Below are 13,430 nucleotides of genomic sequence, written 5' to 3'. Positions count from 1 at the left end.
GGTTCAGCAGAGTCCTGCACCTGGACTGGGGCAATCCTAAGCACCAATACAGACTGGGCAGCAAGTGGATTGAGAGCAGCCCTGTAGGTCCTGGGGACACTGGTGGATGAAGAGCTCAACAAGAGCCACCATTCTGTACTTGCAGCCTTGAAAGCCAACTGTATCCTGAGCTGTGTCAGAAAAGATGTGGTCAGTGTGGTGAGGTGGGTGGTTGCCCCCTCTACTCTGCCCTTGTGAGACCCCGCCTACTACAGCATCCAGTCCTGGGCCCCCCAGCACAAGAAAGACATGGAGGTGTTGGAGTGGGTCCAGAGAAGGGCCACTAAGATGATCAGAGGGCTGGAACACCTCTCTTGTGGAGAAAGGTTGAGGGAGTTGGGCTTGTTTAGTTTGGAGAAGAGAAACCTCCAGGGAGTCCTCATTGCAGCCTTCCAGTACTTGAGGGGAGCTTATAAGCAGGAGAAAGATCAACTTTTTACATGGTTTGATATTGATAGGACAAGGGGGTATGACTTTAAACTAAAAAAGAGGAGATTTAGGTTAGATGTTAGGTGGAAAATCTTCACTCAGAGGGTGTTGAGGTGCTGGAACAGGCTGCCCAGAGAAATTGTGTGGGTGCCCCAGTCCCGGAGGTGTTCAAGGCTAGGTTGAATGGGGTTTTGGGCAACCTGATCTAAAGGAAGCTGATTCTGTCCATGACAGGGAGTTGGAATGATGATCTTTAAGGTCCCTTCCAACCCAAACTATTTTGTGCTTCTGGGAAAGGTATGGACTTTGCATCCTTTACTGTGACATTGGTTAAGTCATAAGCTATCACCTTTTCCATAGAGTAGGTTGTTTCATTCTCATTTCTGATAGCAAATGCATTTTTTCACTGCAAGAAATTTTATTACTAGTAGTTTGTTGTCACTCTCAAGCAAAATTGAACAGACCAAAGCTCTGGAGGTACAAGGCAAGGGGTTTGCGATTTTTTGTGTGCTGGTTCAAAAAGATTGACTGTCTCCAGGCTTGCTTTCTTCTGCACTTGTTTCTGAATGTTGAAAGAACGGAAGGAAAATGTCTTAGTTTAATTTTCAGTATAGTGCATATGTTTTCTAATGGTTTTGCAAATAATCTCCAAAGATGTTAGCATTTTAAACAAAGTGCTTCAAGTTGTTCAGGGGAAAGAGAGCACTTGTCAATTTTGAGTGTTACGAGTACAGACATGAATGTAAAAGTAGCGTTAGCTAATTGTGCTAACTTTGATTCATTTGAAAGACCATGTATTTTTTTCTAAGGGTTGTTCAGTCAAGATACTGCACAGTATGTATTTGCTGGTATTAGGCTGGGGCAGTGAGTGACTTCCTCATCTGACCATATGAAAACTGAATGTCGTTTCTACCAGTTTTATGCTTTAGTAACAGTGAGAAGAAACTCCTTGGTACAAGTGCCAGCTATTTATTTTCTAATTAGCTTAAAGAGAGCTTGACAAGATATAGTACTAAATATAGGCCAAATACATTTTGAAAGATGCACCTTAGCAACTTATTTAAATCTGTGTTTTGGCTATCTAGACCTTGGTAGCTCATTGAACGCTTCTTGAAAGTCAGGATTTATGTTAACATACTGTAAATCTCTAAGACCTTCTGCTATTATAAATGCTGCATCTAAGCTGGACAAATCTCCTCTGTACTGTGGATCCTGGATGTGTGGAACGTTTCACCAGAAGCTGAGAGTAACTGGCTTTTAATTTCTTTTTTTCTTCTGCTGAGTGGAGAAGAATATATGCTTGGATAGCTGGTTGGTAAATTCTTCCAGCCTTACGTATCAAGTTACACTTTGTATGTGCCCGTCTCTTATATACATAGACACACGCGTGACATAACATTAAAAAAAATGGATGAACGCTTCTAATAATGCTGAAAGTTATGACTTTGTTTTTACTCTGCTTGCTGCCATCACTTTCTGGTAGGATGAGGGGCTTTAATAGCATAGAAGATCATTGGCCCAGCGGACCAATGCACAACATGTTTAAAATTTGATTCTGCCACATTCATATTACAGCAAACAGAAATTAATGGGAATCCATCTGTAAACTATTTCTGCAATTCAGTAAAAATAAAGCATACCACAAAGTTTTGAAAACAGAGTTTAAACACTGTTTTATAATTACACAGTTGTTCTCATTCTATGTGGGAAATTGAATAGTGTGTAGACCTTTTTTTAAAATGCATTCATCATTATGTAAGCCAGCATAAAATTCTTCCAAGAGAAGTGTCATTGTTATTGGAGTCTCTCTTGTTGGCACTTTGGTTGACATCTCCCTATTGCTGCACTTTTAAGTGCAGCCTTATAAGTGCCTTAGGCTCTCTGAAGTGTCAGTCACGGTGCTTTTTTTCCCCGACTGATGGAGAAATGCACTTCTCAGATGGTTCGGGTAGCTCTGTCCGGCACTGAGTTGGCAGTGTTGGTACAGTATCTCAGATTCAACTGGAAATAGAATAACCACACCAATGCAAATTTTGCTTATTTTACTCTGCTTCTTGAGATGTTTAGCTTGGGCATTTATTTGGCACTACGTTGCATGGTGTAGATGTACCTTAAAGCAGCTAGTGTCTAACTGGAAGTGAGCATCTAAAAAGAATACTTAGACTATAATATGAGTGAACAGAGTTTTTTTTGCTCCTGAAAATGATATGTATATTAACATTATTGAATTCAGTCAAAGGTAAGGTAAAGGTTAACCTTCTCAGTAATCCATACAAAAGAAAAGATTATAAAAAGGAAGCCTTTCCTGAGAAAAGGGAATTGATATGAGTGAAGCAAACCACTCAAGAGTAGAGGTCACAAGTTTTCTTCTTTGTAATATGTAGTATATGGGTGAAAGAACGAAATTAGCTCATTAAGATTGGGTACTTTTGTTACTGTAAAATAAAAGAATCCCAATGAAATTGAATTAATTAAGGATTACAGAATTCCATTACGGAGGGAATGTAAAAAAACCTCAAATACATGAACTTCTAAAACAAGTGTATTTTCTTTTTTTAAAAAAAGTGCGTTCCTATGAATTCATGAAATAATATTTTTAAATGAAAAATATGACAGTACCTATTGATACTAGCTTCCCTATATGAAATTTGAAGTTGCCTTACTGAATGTATGTGCAGCTGAAAGTAACAGACTTATGAACTTAAAAAGGAATGATCTTTCATATCCAAAGAACTGAATTCTTGATTGCTGCATTAACATAAATTTCTTTCTTCTTGGAGTTTATAAGATTAGCAAATCAAATCATTAGAGATCTGTGACCAGAGAGCTATAGTGACATGCAATTAGATGAAAGCTTTAAAAGAAAATGTAAGCAGAAAGGACATAGGATCACAGAACCTTCCTATTAATGTTCAGTTGGGTCGTGAAAGGGGAGAAATATATAGACATGGACAATACTCTTAGTCCTGATGCCAATTCATTACAGTTTCCAAAAACTAAGCTGTTCTGTGATGTGAAATAATTTAGGTTTATAATAGCTTACCTTTTGAGACTTGCTGAATGAATATGCTTTCTGTGAACACTCAAAGGATCTGAAACTCCAGGTGGCAGACGATAATTTCATACTTGGCAAAGAATCATTTTCTGTGAGTAATCTAAAAGTAAAAATGTACTCTGTATGTTTTTTTTTTTTTTGCTTTCTTCAGAAATTGAATTTACGTTAGGGAACAGTAGAATTTTTTAAGGTTCTAACTGATTAGATAGTAACATAGAATTAAATGGCAATTTTAAATACCAAAGAAGAGTTTGTATTTGACAACAGGGAAAGCAGATGAAGTAAATCCAAAGGGTGTGTCTTCAATCCATTTATGCTCTTCTCTAGAACTTTGCTTGTGAATTCCAAGAATTTGGGATTCAGCTGATCTTACAGAACAGTACAATAAAGTAGTGCCTTTTCCTTTCCTGAACTTGTGATGGGTAGTTTATGATGCTCGTGAATTCACTAGTTTATTACCGAAGTATAGGCCACTGTAATATGCATTGCAAGTGTTATCCTATTGCAATTTACTCGATTCTCTTAGCTTTTCAATGGCTCCTTCATTAAGTTTTCTGTTTTCTGTTTCTATTTAATTCTTCTGTGTGTAGTTTTTAAGGGGAATTACAGGCAATTACCAGAGTATAAAAGATTTTGCTTACAGAAGTAATCAGTTTGACTATAAAAGATGTTTCTAAAGCATCTAAAGCATGTTTCTAAAGCGTGGTTTGTTGGCAACTTTCCTTTGTTGCTTTTTAATTATTTTTCTCAATTTGTATCATAATTGGCTCCCAACAATAATGAGCTCCAACCCTAAACTGTAGGGATTTTATGAATGCAGACTTGTGAGATAGTCTGCTCTTTGGAGCTTTTCTTTCAAGAGCCTACTTGCATATATATTACACATGATGCTAGTTAGCAACTCTGTCTTCATATTATTATTATTATTATTGTCATGGTTATTTTTGGGATAGCTCTTTCTCACCTATACTGTCACTGGAAAAAAAACTCTTCCAAAAACAGCTTTCCTAGGCAAAATGAGCAGGGAATTTGTGGCCCTAAAAGAATTACAATCATGTGGGTTTTCTGCAAGCCTTTGTTTATGCAGACGTTCTCTGAGATGATTTCAAAGTGTACGTAGGTGCACTTGTTCGTCTTCCTTCCCTCTCCATGGCTTCCCTGTTGAGCATGGATTAAACCTCTGCTTCCAGCAGAGACAGCTGTACTTTGGAAGATAGCAGGGCATCTACTGCAAGATTGTGGTAGATGTGAAAGGTTTGAAGTTCTAGAAGCAGGCTCAAAGCTTTCCCCACCAGCAAAATCTGTTTTGGCAAACTCCTGCTCACATTAAGTAAGTCTACATTTACTGTTAAGATGTAGCTGTTATAATTTGTTTTATTAATTGCAGTAGTCATTAGATGCTTTTCTGTATTGTTTCTAGTGAAAACAGGTTGCTGGCAGCTGAATTAGTTTTAAATAGTTCTTTGAAACTTAGTTGTTAAAACATACGATTCTGCCCATGGGTACAGTAGGAAAGCAAGAGGTTGTTTTCCTGGGGTATATGTTCTGCTTAGTGTTCTACTCCTTTCTAAAAGTTCCAATTAGTATGATTCTGTTCATATAAGAAAATATCAATATGTGCATGTTTGTGTGTATATAAATAAATATATATATCTATGTGAAAATCAGCAGTTAGAGTAGATGAAGGAAGTTCCCAGTTGATAACTATGGAATGAAATGCCATTGCAGTTACAGCACGTCACCCATACTAACAATATGTAAAATAAACATCATAATTTACATTGCAATACCAAGAGTAGGCTTTGTTCACAGTTTAATTTTATACTAAAATTAAAGCAAACCAGTAGGATACAGATGATTCTTATGAAAACAGTGGGTCTAACTACTGGAAAGCTTTTTGGAATGATTAAGATTTGGCTGATTTTAATATTTTAACTGAAGTGCATATTTTAGTAGCAATCACTCTAAATGTAACTGTATTTTTGTGTTTCTCAAAAGCAGAGGTGTGCACTTCATCTTTTAAGCAGAAGTCCCTTTGTGTCATATCGTATTATGTGCTTGCCTGTTTAAAAAAGGGGAAGTGAAGATGAACATTAGTGGATTAGAATATCTCTCTCATTTCAAATTTTGCCTGATGGATCTGTTAGTTTTTAGCAGCAGCTGCTCAGTACTCTTCTTGCAGGACCCTGGGAACCTGCAAAGCTTTGTGCTCTGTGCGTGACAGGGAGTTACAGTCCGATTCAGGTTTTCTCTGTCCGTGTCAGCTTTCTAAAAAATGATTTTCACTGATTTTGTGTTTCTTCAGCCCTTCAAAAAAATACAACCCTGTCACCTGCTGGCCTTTCTTTCACTCTCCTCCTCCCTTCTAATTATTCTTCATGGCTCTGTAGATGACTTATCCATCTGTTGTGAATTCTGCAATTAATTCTTAATTAAATGGGATGAAATATTGTCTTCAAGGAACACTGGAGCAGATTCCCATCTACAAAGATGGCAAAAAAAAAAAAAGAATCTAAAGGCTTCTACAAAGGCTGTTCTGCATAAATTAGAGGGTTTTTTTCTTAGCAAATGCCAGATTAAGAGCTTTAGGTGGACTTTTGAGTTTGCTACCTCTGGAAAAAAAAAAATGAAAGAAACCCTTTATTCTTTCTGCCCTTATGGAGGGGGCACATATGGCCATGCTCCAGAGTTCCTTTTCTTCTGCTGTAACCCGTGTCAGTTCACCTGTTATCAGGGACTCTAAAACTTAGAAGAATCTCAGAAAATTCTGTTGTTGGTAGCTGGTTTGTATATCAGAGTGCTAGTATTTCTGTTCACGCTCCTGACTGCCTACTGAAGGCGGCTGATTCTTGATACTGCAGCCAGAAATTGTAGTCTTATTATGAATGAGGATTGCCCATCTTTATCTTTGAGCTAAATTTGACCCTTGCTGATGAAACCTTTGGCCTCTGAAACCCTGACTGAATTGTATTTGTTTCATCATTACTGATGTCAAACTCATTTTCTAATTTAATCTCTTGTATCGTGGGAGGGACTTGGCCTCCTTTTTCCCAAGAGTATCTTTTATACTGGAGCAATTAGAAACTTACAGTTAGATATGTTAGAGCCAGGAATATTTGGGAATGCAGCCAGTGCTTAGAACCTCCTTGGTTATGTTGAGTGTGTTGTTTTTTACCAGTGTTTGCCATCATCGTATCTATAATGCTATGTGAAGCCTTCTTGACTCTTATACCAACAGCCCGATGAACAACAGGAGCTGTTGTTACCCAAAAAGTACTGATCTTCAAGAACAGCATCTGTAGCAACCTAAGCACCCCTGAGATTAAAGACTTTGCATCTCTGGCTATTCCAGTTAGGCAGTCTCAATATCAAGTTCCTCTTCTAAGTGGCTTACATTTTTAATTTTCTGTTTGCCATTGCACAGTGAAATTCATTGATGATTTGTCTTCAGGTAGTAAAAGCATAAAAACTGTGTGATCAGAGAAAGAAGACTTGAATCATTAAGCACTTCGCATAACTTTTTATCAAGAAACGTGATAGTTATCCAATTAATAAGAGTATTGGTTCATACATCTTTATTACCATTAAAACAAATGAAGAAGAGATTGTATTTCTTTGGTAGAGCTGTTGTACTTTTGCAGGTGTTTCTGAGTGTTTGCCATGGAATTGCGTGATTCTAAGTGGCAGATTTCTAGGAGTGGTTTAAAAAGTGAGTTTCAGACTGGAATTTAATATTTTGGGATAAAAAGATATATATATATATATTTTAATAGAATAACTGCTCGTCTCCAGACTTTAAGGACTAAAGTGTAAACAGTTGAGCTTTTGTTTAGCTGTGACATAGCACAGACCCTACCTTTGGAGAAGATTTTTCTAGGGCCCAGGTAGGCTTTCAAATGATGGTTGCAGAGGAGTAGCTGATAGGAGGGTCTTACTGAAATCTGGGGCTGTCAAAATCCTCCTTATCATCATGGCTTTGATCCTGTAAAATATCAGAGTGGCCCAGATAGAAAGGGATCAGTTAAAAATCAGTTTAAAAAAAAAAACCAACAACACAAAACAGATGGAGTTGTAAGTAGTTGGTTACAAGTGTACTGGTGTAAGATAAAATCTTGATGTTAAGCTCAACTAGAACTGCCTTTCTATGTGCTTTTAAAGTACTCTGTGAAGATGTTCATATCACAGCTCTGAGCATCAGAACATTAATTACCACTGTGCTGCAGAGCTTTCCCTTGTAAAACGTTGAGTGTTTAGATGAAGGTATGCAAATGAGTGTAATGTTTTCCATGAATAGGTAGCACATCTGTTCATCGTGAGATGAAGTCAGCTTCTGAAATTAGTATTCAATACCAGATATTATTATTCTACCTGTCAGTTCCCTGTGATGAAGGGACAAGTAATCTTTGAAAGACCTTGTCACATATCATTCTCCTTTCGCTTCACTTTGGTGTATGGACCATGCTAAATAAAACGATCAACAAACATAGAATCTTGCCTTTCAGAAAGGACAGATGCCACACTTCTGGGTCAGGTAATTATGTGAGAGTCTGTGTATTAAGAAAATTCAAGTACGAGAAGATGCCAATAACCAAGGCATTATTTGTGACTTTCTATAGAAAAATGATAACACATAGGCTGCTAGTTATACCAAAATTTTGATTTGCTTTGGGAGTTTTGTTCCTTTACTGTTTCTATTAAAAAGTTGCTACCTCTTTTCATATGGATGTATTTATGATTTTTACTTGATTGATTGGCCTGTTGTAGTTTCTGAAATCTCTTGTATAGCCTAGTCGAAGAGTGTAATTTGGAAACAACAACAACAACAAAAAAGACTGTGAATACTGTCATTTTCCATCAATTCTAGACCAGTAAAATTTAAAACATCTCTGCTGGACTATAATAATCTAGGAAAAATACTTAGTATTGCTTTTAGGGGCAATTGCCATTAAATCAAGCTTTTATTTTAATTTTAAAGAATATTGCACTTTCCGTAAGTATTACCAAATGGCCCATTGTGCTCAAAGAAAGGACTGTAGGGTATTTATAGGATCAGATTTTTTTTGTATCTGTTGAAAACCTAATGACAATGTTAGTTTGATGGTATTTTGAAAAATGTGCCTGAAACTGTGACCCGTGACACTTTGACAGCAGCTTCCATTAAATATTAACTGATGTTGCAGATATATTTTAGAACTTGCAAATCATGCTTTTTTCCTTTGTGTTTTTTTTTTTTCTATGCTTCCTAGAACTGGCCTAATGTGATGTGAGCCCTTAGGAATGACTTGAAGGTAGATAATAATGTTGTAGCTGTTAAATTCATCCACAGCCATTCAAGTACTCAAGTAGTGGGCATTCTTGTTTTGCTGCTCTCACCTACTAATAAAATAGATCTTTGAAATAGCATTATTTTCTTATTTGTATTGCATTGGATCTCCAGTCTTGCATGTTCTCAGACAGAAGCTGATCTCGCTCCCAGTGAGGGCGGTGCTTACTGTGCTTGCTAAGCTCTGCTTAGATGTAATTCAAAAAGTAGTAGTGTAGAGTTTTAAGTGGAAACGTTTTTCAACTCCGGTCCTGTTATTCAGTGTACTGTTCCATTTCACACTGCCATCGTTTGCAAGTTTAATACAAAACATCTCTCTTCTGTCGACAAAGTTTTTCAATGTAAATAATAATATATAATAATAATATATAATAATAAATAATATTCTACTAAAAGAAAACCCACTTGCTGCATTTGTGAAGCAAGGTGTGAACTAATCTTTTATGAAACTTGCCTCCAGTCAGCTCTGCACATGTCTGATAGTAGCTGTATCTAAATTATGTTCTATACATTGTTTTGTGTAGTGCTCTTACAAGACACTGCAAAAGCCTTTCCAAAGTGGAGACAGAGCAACTGTTGCTTCACTTTTATTTGCAAAGGCAGCTATCTACCTTCTATGATGATGCTAAAATAACCCCACATATTTTGCCAAATCAATGTAGGCAGTGAATTGTACCCATGTTAGACACTGAGTGCACACAAGTACTTTATTTTCTTTTCCTGATATTTTTACGTAAACTTAAGTGAAGTTGATTGATCTGTAGTTCTGTGTCTGCCTCTTTGATGAAGGTGTAAGTGAGGACAAATTTGATTAAATTGTAAGTGTAGCTCTCTGAACAAAAACAATCTGAGGCCACTGCACATTTTTTCCTGAACTTAGAAGGGTAAAGAGAGAAAAGACTGCACAGGTGGAGTCCAGTGGAAATGGCTCTCTAAAGCACATTGAGGATATTAATGAGAATGAACAATACCCTGTTCACCCTTAGGCCATTGCCACAGTAAGCACAGCTGCAGGAGTTACTATGTTGTATTGTAGGATCAGAACTATTGTGTTTTCTGGCCTGCTCACTTATTTTTGCTTTGACTGTGTCTATGGCCCAGTAAACGTTTCTTTAATTTCTTTATATTGTCAGTGGTTTGTATTGCAGCGTTGGATCACTGATGATGTTTCTTTTCACTGTTTAGTCCAGTTAGCCAATCTTTAGCTTTGAGCTTCATGTGGCTTGCAACGTGTGTAGCTTTTGTGCTAGGGCTATGGAAAATTCTCAATGATATTGAAGACTGCTGGGCGATCATGATGCCTAGATCTGGAGAGCAATGGGCTGCTAACAGCTTCCAACATTCATGCTTCTGAGACCTGTCCTGTGGCCACAGGCCCACAGTGGTGAGAGCTCCAGAGTCCATTGCTGTTCCTGCCTGTTAAACGATTCATGATGCTGTTTCTCCTGGTGCAGCTGGGTGTTTTGGTTCTTTCTTATGCAAGGATTTTGGTACATGATTTACAAGGTATGAAAAAGTTGATTGTGTTTCACCTAGACCGTAGGCAGTTTTTCATTCTTTTTATATTCATAAAATGCTCACTTATCGCTGTGAGACTCAACTGCCATTGCAGTGTTCCAGATGCACAAGAGATGTAAAATGATGACTGATCATGAACTGATGTGCTTTGTTGTCATAGCCTAGGATACCTGATTCTGAAACTTGCTTACCTGGAGGCTTACAAATAACCATGACGTATGTAAAGAATTGTCACCTGGAAAATGATATACAAAGAGAATTTGATGGCTTTGACTGATTAGTGGTTACTGTTCTATTAGCATCCTGAAACTAGGACTTTTTAATGTGTATTTTGTGTTTAAATGGGAAAGAAGGTTGCTGGCACAGATCCTAAATTTTCTCAATGTGAGAACTGCTGATATGGAGAGAATGGGACTTCCACATCCTTCCTACCTTTTCCTTTTTCCCCAGATTGTACGGATGAATATTTCTAGTATTCACAAACTCATTACTATGTCAGTCATTTGAGGAGTGATGTTAGCATCTGCTGCCATCTGTAACAGCTTAGAACATTCTTCTCTTGTCTTCATTTTTAGCTGTACATCCTTGACGCCTGGACCTAGCTGTGATCGATTTAAGCTGCATATTCCTTATGCTGGAGAAACACTCAAATGTAAGTTTAAAACTATTGTTGTTGTATCTTAACCTTTCTTTCAGCAGTGTCTTCTCTATAACATTAAGTTTTTAGGTGTGTCTAACTAATTTTACAAATTTTGAAATACCTGGTTTATATTTTCTTTGGGCTGAAGCTTTAAAAACAAATCAACTATATTTGAGATCAGTTTATAGCCTTCCATAATAAAGTGACAAATTTGAAAACAGGAATCCTAAAAGCCACAATTCACAAGTTCCTCTCCAGTTCTTCTAATAAAACATTATGACTAAGACAATCTCATGATTTTAGTCTCACTTGTATATGCTTTATGCTGTTTTCCTCTTTCTCTTATAAGAAGAATTCTTTAGTAAGATTCGACTTAGTAACTTTAGTAGCTTTACTAAGATCTCTAAACAGTAACTGCTACAATTTACTAGATTAGAGAGGTGTCACTCTCGCTTTTCTGATTTAGTGTTTTGCTCTTGGAGGATCTGCATATGCTGGCTCATTTGCCCACTTTTCAATTCATCTGTGCTTAGGTTCAAAGTATTAGCTAATAATTTTCATTATGTTTTTGTTTGTTTGCTGCTGATTATCTGCATGAGAAAAGTCATAAAGTTGTGCTGTTTTTCGTCTCTAACAATGAAAATATAAGAGAGGACAATAAATTTTAATTGATGTAAAAAATAAAGCTTGGCAACTTTAGATTTAGGGCAGCACTAGTGAAACCACTCCACAAGTATTCTGTCCAGTTCTGGTCTCCCTGGTACCAGAAAGGTGTGTGCAAATTAGAGTGGATCCAGCAAAAGACTGTGAAGATGACTGAGGGACTGCTGTATCCATTGTGCAAGGAGAGGGCAGAAGAGTTGGAACTGTGTAGTCTCAAGAAGAGAAAGTTCAGGACAGATACTATCAATATGATTCTGTGTAATGTTTGTAAATACCTGATTGGAAGGGGTGAAGAGGAAATAGGAAGGGGGAACCACACTTTCCTCAGTGGTGGCTGCTGAAGGTATCAGAGGAAATGGTCACAAACTGAAATACAGGAATTTCTATCTGAATGTTAGGAAAAAACTACTTGTGAGCATGGTTAGCAGTTAGACCTTGAGCTTGTGAAGTAATTGTGTCTCCATCCCTGGAAATACTCACAACCCGACTGGACGTGGTCCTTAGAAATCCACTTTAGTGGTTCTTTCTCTGAGCAGAGGAGATTGGACTAGACAGTCTCCAGAGGTGCCTGCCGACCTCAAGTATTCTTCAGTTCTGTGAAAACCTGCTATCTGGAGGGTTAACAAATGTTAAACATTTAAAACACTTATTGCTTTGATAACATGCATTTCAACTGTTATCATACACATGCAATAGCTCTCCAAGACATTTAAAATATTAAGAATGTTGTTGAATTCCTTCTCTAGTAGTTGTTTTCCTTGTTGCACAGTGTGCTGGAAGACCTACTCCTTTATGAATGGAAGTCAGATCAGTGAAATTTCTTATTGTTAGAAGCATGTTAAAACTTCCATTTGGCACTTACAAAGAAAGTTGTATTTCTCAGAAGCTGGTCTGGAAATTTGTGTGTGCGTTTATGAGAGAGTTGAGCTAAGATCCTAAGTCAGTCTACCATGACTATTTGTTCTATTCTAAAAGTACAGTCATGGCTCAAGAGATTTACAATTTTTTTTTTCCTAAAGATAAAAACAGCATATTAAGCCCTACATAGCAGTTATTTTAAAAATGAAAGGGTGACTACTTCACTAAATAATGGCCATATTATTTGAAGCTACAGCTCTAGCAAGTGGAATTTTTGTTTGTACTTTAAATAAATAAAAAATATGGGTTTTGAATTGCAAACTCAATCTGTTGAATCTTCATGTGTATCACAATGTCTAGTAGATTCAACTTGAAACTTGTTTCAGGACTGCAGTCAAGATGCACTACAGAAGCTTCATTGGATGATGTTGCTATAGAAAATGCTCTCACGTTTTCTGTGGTACTGTAGTAATCTTCTCATGTATCACCGTACAGGGCCCTACTATTACTATATTCTGTCAGCCTTAGGTCTTTACATGTCTTTAAGTAGAGGCTAAAATTGATCTTGATTTATAGTGGAAAATTAGCAGATTAAAGTGCACACATGTAAGGACATGGATGTACAGAGTACACCAATACAGTAAAGGAATGTGGTTATGGTACATGAAAATATGATTATGGAGTATGCATTAAGTGTCACTATTAACAAATCAACTTTTTTCCCCAGATCTTATGTTCTGAATATCATGTAAGCAATTAACAAAAACTATGGTGCTATTGCATTATAGTTCTCCACCTTCCCTACAAATTTTAACATCATGACAAACTGAATGTAGAAAGTGGTGTAAACAAATAATGAATTCAAGAGATAATCATTCTCCTTGTTTCAGCATTACGTGTTTGAA

At 37.0% G+C, this 13,430-nt stretch overlaps 1 protein-coding gene across 8 annotated transcripts in view; it reads left to right on the top strand.

The window, feature by feature from the left end:
* BABAM2 (BRISC and BRCA1 A complex member 2) overlaps positions 1-13,430 on the top strand; it is a 160,120-nt gene that overhangs the window by 8,786 nt on the left and 137,904 nt on the right. For all 8 annotated transcript variants that reach the window (XR_002437275.1, XM_021392674.1, XM_021392671.1 and 5 more), the window contains exon 3: positions 10,940-11,016. Coding sequence is in view for 7 of the 8 variants with exons in the window: in XM_021392674.1 (XP_021248349.1) it covers positions 10,940-11,016 (77 nt within the window). In the remaining variant the exon portion in view is untranslated. The remainder of the gene's footprint in view (positions 1-10,939; positions 11,017-13,430) is intronic.

This window comes from Numida meleagris, chromosome 3, assembly GCF_002078875.1.
Source record: "Numida meleagris isolate 19003 breed g44 Domestic line chromosome 3, NumMel1.0, whole genome shotgun sequence".
Lineage (NCBI taxonomy): Eukaryota > Metazoa > Chordata > Aves > Galliformes > Numididae > Numida > Numida meleagris.
The sequence above is the reverse complement of the archived record's forward strand: the minus strand, read 5'-3'. Positions and strand labels throughout refer to the sequence as shown.